General features: G+C 39.9%; 1 protein-coding gene across 2 annotated transcripts in view; it reads right to left on the reverse strand.

Annotated features, from left to right (window-relative positions):
* LOC109970218 (C-Jun-amino-terminal kinase-interacting protein 4) overlaps window positions 1-7,206 on the reverse strand; it is a 13,359-nt gene that overhangs the window by 4,380 nt on the left and 1,773 nt on the right. Inside the window, exons 2-16 of one of the 2 annotated variants that reach the window (XM_020617635.1) lie at window positions 6,557-6,972; window positions 6,250-6,444; window positions 6,006-6,126; window positions 5,799-5,869; window positions 5,619-5,683; window positions 5,309-5,381; window positions 5,056-5,225; window positions 4,692-4,948; window positions 2,207-2,264; window positions 1,824-1,976; window positions 1,652-1,694; window positions 1,356-1,483; window positions 1,145-1,198; window positions 405-545; window positions 176-308 (exon numbers count right to left, since the gene is read on the reverse strand). In XM_020617635.1, the coding sequence (XP_020473291.1) occupies window positions 176-308; window positions 405-545; window positions 1,145-1,198; window positions 1,356-1,483; window positions 1,652-1,694; window positions 1,824-1,976; window positions 2,207-2,264; window positions 4,692-4,948; window positions 5,056-5,225; window positions 5,309-5,381; window positions 5,619-5,683; window positions 5,799-5,869; window positions 6,006-6,126; window positions 6,250-6,444; window positions 6,557-6,655 (1,761 nt within the window). In that variant the 5' untranslated portion in view covers window positions 6,656-6,972. The remainder of the gene's footprint in view (window positions 1-175; window positions 309-404; window positions 546-1,144; window positions 1,199-1,355; window positions 1,484-1,651; window positions 1,695-1,823; window positions 1,977-2,206; window positions 2,265-4,691; window positions 4,949-5,055; window positions 5,226-5,308; window positions 5,382-5,618; window positions 5,684-5,798; window positions 5,870-6,005; window positions 6,127-6,249; window positions 6,445-6,556; window positions 6,973-7,206) is intronic. The other variant, XM_020617636.1, reaches the window with a different exon arrangement.

Consider the following 7,206-nt stretch of genomic DNA (forward strand, 5'->3'; position numbering starts at 1 on the left):
TTTTTTTGTTCTTCATTTAATTAAAAAAAAAAAAAAAAAAAAGTGTGTAATAACAAAAAACGCATAATGCAGTCTCACATCACAGCCAGGGGAAGCTCTTATTTCCATTTTCATGTACTCTTTTTAATACCCAACAGTTCCCCCTTTATTTGTATTCTGAATGTGGTTCTACTACCTGTGCATTTCCCAGTGGCATACTCCACCCTTGTATTTGCCGTTTTCCCAGAGTTCCCCAAATGTGGGATCGGATTTCTCTGTAGAGTTCTCTCCTCCTGGCACGTGGTGTGAGAGTGGCAGGAGAAGCAGACCTAGAGAAAATGCTCCTGGTTTGTATCAGCTTAAACAGAAAATGTGTAATTATTTGTTGCAAATAATGATGTAAATGGCCAGAAAAATTTGCTTACTCATTTGGAGTCTGGCTGACAGCTGGCAGTTGTGAAGACCCCAGAGGAGTGTCAGTAAGTGCTGGAGGAGCTGGCACGTGGAATGCAAAAGCAGGAGTTGGGATTAAGGGCTCTTTGGACAAACCAAAAAAGCGGTTGAACCTTTAATACAAAAACAATTTATATTATTTTACATACATAGTAAATCATCCGAGTACAGAATATTACTAAACTTGCACTTACTTACCACACTTGTTTATTTCAGTCTTTGTTTTGTCTGCATACAGCAAAGATGAACCTCTCTCATGCCGCCAAAATTCAAATGTTCTCTTTGTATTTTTATACGGCATAATGCTTTATACATTTTTGTGTTCTTTTAGGGTACTCATTCTATAATTATAGTATTCCAGTACATTAGTGCAGGTTTACTGCCCACTTTATTCTCCATCACAGAGCAGGCCCAGCACCAGGCCATCTCTGTTCTAGGGAGCAAAGCCGCCAATTTTTGTGTGTTATGAGGAACAAAATGACAGAAGATGACAGAAAGTCACTTTCGGCTTTTCCCGTTTAGGGGTCGCCACAGTGAATCGTCACACTGACGACTTGCATGTTGACATTAGGCACGTGTTTTACGCCGGATGCCTTCCTGACACAACCCTGACTCGAACATGGGCCGCAGCAGCTAGAGCGCTGCGTCTTAACCACTAGCCTACCAGGGACGAACAAAATGACAGAAGATGAGCCATAAAACAAACACTTACTTTCTCCAAACACTTGACCGTTTCTCCTCTGATAACTTCACTTCCTTTGTTGCTCTATTGAAAAAAGAAAAAAATAGCCCTGAATAAAATTAGAAGCACACAGCTGTGTTGGATCAAATTTAAAATCCTCTTGGAACAGACAACTTTAAATAATACAACAGCTAAGTAAAAGAACACACATACAACTATTTTAATTTAGTAGCAAAATTACCTGAGTGTCTGGCTATGTCTTATTGACTCCTGCAGCTCAAACAGGCGTTGTTTATATTGATTCTTCTCCATAACCACACGAGCCATTTCTGAGCGAGAAAAGTGGCGCATGGACGAGGGTAGACAGGCCTGAATGGAAAGATTTATGCCTCTAAATGCCATGCGTGCACCAGTTTCACACATAATCAACACAGAACAGTTAATGGATTTAACAAAAAGCTTCAACAATACAATACTACTACTGCACTACATGTTTGTGATACAGTAAATCAAAGCTTGAAAGTAACATCTCCTTACATCAGGATTCTCAGATTGGTACGTTTCCAGTTCTTTCCGAAGCCTATTTAAAAAAAAAAAAAAAAACTGCTAATGAAGCATATAGTGACTTCAACAGCAGAACATAATTACAAAAAATAAATGCAATGCTTTTTCCAAAAAGTTGGAAAACATCTAGAACAATCTTCTACACCTCTTAGTTTCCTCCTCCTTCTCCTTCATCCGCCCCTCTAATCGTGAGACTGTTTCCTGAAGAGAGGTCACTTCCAGTTTAAGAGCTGAACGGTCATCAGTCAGCTCTACCACTCGAGATATCAAAGCCTTGCGGGCAGCTTCTACCAACTCACTCGGGGTGGGGGAGACAAAGCAAAGCATGAGCATTTTAGGAGTGTGGGGAAAAATACAAATCAGCAGTCACTTAGGCAAACAAAGTAAACAGTTCCAACAAATTAGTGTCTGAAATATTTTCTCATCTTCCTGATTTGTTTCTACTGAAGCAAGAAGCACGAGTGTTTTGAAAATCCCCTGCGCACTCAAGCATCAGATCTACATCATGGGTCAGAAATTAAAACTCACTGGGTGACTTTCAGTTCCTCATACTGAGAAAGAATCTCCTCAAACTGGTCTGCACTGCCTACAGAGAGAAGCATTAAGATTTCTTAGACACTTATTACAACAGTGAGAGCAACACTGACCATATCTAAACAACATCATTTACTCGGCAAAATGGCAAAAATGGAACAGAAACCCATATTAAACCTACAGCAAGAACCCTTTTCACTGCACTCCATGTTAGCCAAGTATAAATTGTTGCACACCATTGTCAAAATATTTTTAGAAGCCAAGCTTCTGTCACATCCCGTGTCTGTGATCACTTACTTTGTACAGATGTGCTCATAAGTTTACATACCCTGGCAGATTTTATATTTTTTTGGCCATTTTGCATAGAATATGAATGAAAACACAATAACTTTTCTTTCAGTCATGGTTAGTGTTTGGCTGAAGCCAAACAACTGTGTTTACTCTTTTTAAATCACAATGACAACAGAAACTACCCAAATCACCCTGATCAAAAGTTTACATACCCTGGTGATTTTGGCCTGATAACATGACACAAGTTGACACAAACAGGTGTGAATGGCAATTAAAGGTAACCATCTTCACCTTGATCTGGTTGCTGGTAATTAGTGTGTGTATAAAAGGTCAATGAGTTTCAGGACTCCTGACAGACCCTTGCATCTTTAATACAGTGCTGCACTCACGTTTTTGTATTCTGAGTCATGGGGAAAGCAAAAGAATTGTCAAAGGATCTGCGGGAAAAGGTAGTTGAACTGTATAAAACAGGAAAGGGATATAAAAAGATATCCAAGGAACTGAGAAGGCCAATCAGCAGTGTTCAAACTCTAATTAAGAAGTGGAAAATGAGAGGTTCTGTTGAAACCAAACAACAGTCAGGTAGACCAACTAAAATTTCAGCCACAACAGCCAGGAAAATTGTTCGGGATGCAAAGAAAAACCCACAAATAACTTCAGGTGAAATACAGGGCTCTCTGAGAACATGTGGTGTGGCTGTTTCAAGATGCACAATAAGGAGGCATTTGAAGAAAGATGGGCTGCATGTTCGAGTTGCCAGAAGAAAGCCATTACTACGCAAATGCCACAAAGTATCCCGCTTACAATATGCCAAACAGCACAGAGACAAGCCTCAAACTTTCTGGCACAAAGTCATTTGGAGTGATGAGACCAAAATAGAACTTTTTGGCCACAATCATAAACGCTACGTTTGGACAGGAGTCAACGAGGCCTATGATGAAAGGTACCATTCCTACTGTGAAACACGGAGGTGGATCGCTGATGTTTTGGGGATGTGTGAGCTACAAAGGCACAGGAAATTTGGTCATAATTGATGGCAAGATGGAAGAAAGATGGGCTGCATGTTCGAGTTGCCAGAAGAAAGCCATTACTACGCAAATGCCACAAAGTATCCCGCTTACAATATGCCAAACAGCACAGAAACAAGCCTCAAACTTTCTGGCACAAAGTCATTTGGAGTGATGAGACCAAAATAGAACTTTTTGGCCACAATCATAAACGCTACGTTTGGACAGGAGTCAACGAGGCCTATGATGAAAGGTACCATTCCTACTGTGAAACACGGAGGTGGATCGCTGATGTTTTGGGGATGTGTGAGCTACAAAGGCACAGGAAATTTGGTCATAATTGATGGCAAGATGAATGCAGCATGTTATCAAAAAATACTGGAGGAAAATTTACACTTATCAGCCCGGAATCTGTGCATGAGACATACCTGGACATTCCAACATGACAATGATCCAAAACACAAGGCCAAATCAACCTGTCATTGGCTACAGCAGAATAAAGTAAAGGTTCAGGAGTGGCCATCTCAATCTCCTGACCTTAATATCATTGAGCTACTCTGGGGAGATCTCAAACGTGCAGTTCATGCAAGACAGCCCAAGAATTTACAGGAACTGGAGGCTTTCTGCCAAGACAACAGAAACTATGCCCATTGGCAGCTTTACCATCTGAAAAGATAAAGAGACTCATCCACAACTACCACAAAAGACTTCAAGCTGTCATTGATGTTAAAGGGGGCAATACACGATATTAAGAACTGGGGTATATAAACTTTTGATCAGGGTGATTTAGGTAGTTTCTGTTGTCATTATGATGTAAAAAGAGTAAACACAGTTGTTTGACAATAAACGGCTTCGGCCAAACACTAACCATGACTGAAAGAAAAGTTATTGTGTTTTCATTCATATTCTATGCAAAATGGCCAAAAAAATATATAAAATCTGCCTGGGTATGTAAACTTATGAGCACAACTGTATCTATGATCATACACTGTCTTTTATTACAGTATTATAACACAGGCACTGTTACTGAGGGTTTTGTTTCTGTGGCCAGATGAAGGGTCACACAATAATAACTGGCAAATTACTGAGAACTGTGTACTTTTTATCAAATCTCTGGTTAAAATTAAGAGAAAGTTCAAGTGAAACAGGTCTGTAAAAGTGTATTCTTTACAGGACTTTACCTCTGACACTGGCACCTCGGTCTACACTCTCCACATAATCTCGACTCAGCTCTGACAGTTCAGAGAACACAGAGTCAGTGTTGCGCAGCTCCCACTCCACACGATCATCTTCCTCCACCTCCTCATCTTTTTCCTTCCTTTCTTCTACTTTGAACTCCTCTCCCTCCTTCTCCTCCACCTCCTTCATCTCATGCTCCAAGCTGATGTCCAACTCATCTCCTGGTAGCCCCTCTGTGGTAGTTCTAACTGGGGTGCTGCTAATTATAAAGGCAAATAGAGCAAAAAAAAACATTTGAAAATAAAAGAATACTTTCCACTCAGACCGCCAACTGACACAAATTAATTTATGGGCTCAGACTATTACCTTGCATCCACACAGCTATGAAAATGTGTCAGTTCAGGAGTGGAATTTATGATATAGTTGACAAACTGAACTTCAGCAGAATCTGCTGCAGTGTCCATCAGCTTTTTGTCCTTGGCTACAAGATCTTCCAAACAGGGGGTACCAGAGATTGAATGTGGTCTTTGAATCATCTGTTCAAAAAAAGAAAAGCAGTCAACAGCTACATCTCTGGCAAAACTGTTCCAAATAAAAAGATAAGTGAGAGTCTGTTTACCTTTTCATTAACACTGGATTCTGACAATACTTGATTGGATGGAAAGTCTGCATTCTTAGGAAGCATGTGATTCCTACATACGACATGCGTTACTTAGCAAAGAAAAGGCAATAGGTTTTTCTTAAATTCTGCACCACTTTCCCATAGCACTCTTACCATTTCTGAATTATAAGAAAAGACACCAACAATCGCCATTTAATATGGCATGGCACAGAATAGAGCTTCTGTTGAGAATACATATAGCTTAACTGTGTAAAACACTATATGAGAAACCTGTTTTAGATTTTAATAAGTGAAGAGTATGAACAACCTTAAAGGGGAATCCCTTTCAGAATCCTTTCTCTTTTCCAAAAGTTCCCAATATGTGTGAGACAACTGGAGGAGAGAATATGTAACGTATGTAAGAAACAAAATAATGATCAAAAAACAGAATCCCCTGCATGGTGATTCAAGAGCACACAAGTTCATAGACTCATCAGCAGTGCCTGACCTTGTTGTGAACATGCCTCAGTGTGCTCAGTTCTCTGTTCAGATTTGTCTTCTGGTCCTCCAAGGCCACCACTGCAAGAAAACATAAATATAATTCTAATTGTTGTAGTGATGATATGCACAAGAACAATGAATGAAACAGTAAGAAGAAAAAGACAAAGATGAAAGAGGATAATATGCATTTGACACAGTTAATATTCAAACACACATTGATCAGCTTGCGCTCTTGCTTTCTTCTCCAGCTCTCTCTCTCTTCGTTCTCTCTCCCTTTCCCTTCCCTTTATGACTCTCCTCTCTTGTTCGATTTGGTCATCCAGCTCCAGATACTTCTAAAAACAAAATTATTTAAAAACTCTGAGAACTGTCAACACATTTTACAGCATAAAAATAAAACAAAATAAAAAACACACCATTAAAAATGATGTTATATCAAAGAACACATCTGTCCTCACCTCTTGACTCTCTTTCCTCAGTGTTTTCTCTGCTAGATATCTCTCTAGAAGCTCTTCTCGCTCAGCTCTCTCCCTCTCCACCTCCTCCTCCCTGTCTCTCAGCTGGACTTTGCAGCTAGCGAGTCCCTCAAGGACCCATACTAATATGGGTACCAGAGACTCCACCACACCTTCACCATGGGTCTCCATAACTGTCTGTGATATGGTGAGGTAGCAGAGTGAGAAACCTGGTACACACAGCTACATCTAAACAGTGATTACAACAGTGAACATATGGAAATGAGAATAATTTAAGGAACTGCTGTACCTGTAGTTCTGAGTACAGTTTTCCCGCCTCTTCACTCACAATGTTGGGGTCTAGCTCCAGCTCCCCTACCCCACAGAACACTCTCTCATTGCACTCCATCAGCCAAATTTTTTAATCTGCTGTATTATCTGTCAAAATGGTTTCTTGGAACCAAGGCCAATGACAAATTAGTTTACAATTCTACAAGTCAAATCTGTGGCAAAACGTTGCTCTCCTGATTAAACGTCCTCACCAACTAATAACTAAACTAGTTTCTCTAGCTTTCTAACATTTCTGCTAACACCAGCACCATTTGTCCTCCACAATTTTATGTCACATATGTATCTGACAGGGGCAGCATCCCTTAGACTGCAATCAGCTAGCCATTTTTGGACTGTGAGATTTATCTGAGGCCAGGGGGTGTTTTACAGTCCATCCTGGAAAAGAAAAGAAACTAAATTTAATTGCAAAAAGACAATCAAGTGCTTTGTGCAATATTCAAGCTTAGACATGCAGCTGGTTTGTTTAACAGAGGTTTTAAAAATTACTTGGTAGTGTAGGATATGGCTCTTGTTACCATTGCTAACTCTAGAGACGAGACAGTCCAAGTAACTTCAAAACAGTGCTGATTTATTTAAAGGATCACAGGTAAAATTAACATTACACGCTCA

The sequence above is a fragment of the Monopterus albus genome, unplaced genomic scaffold (assembly GCF_001952655.1).
Source record: "Monopterus albus unplaced genomic scaffold, M_albus_1.0 scaffold192.1, whole genome shotgun sequence".
In the NCBI taxonomy this organism is placed as follows: Eukaryota; Metazoa; Chordata; class Actinopteri; order Synbranchiformes; family Synbranchidae; genus Monopterus; species Monopterus albus.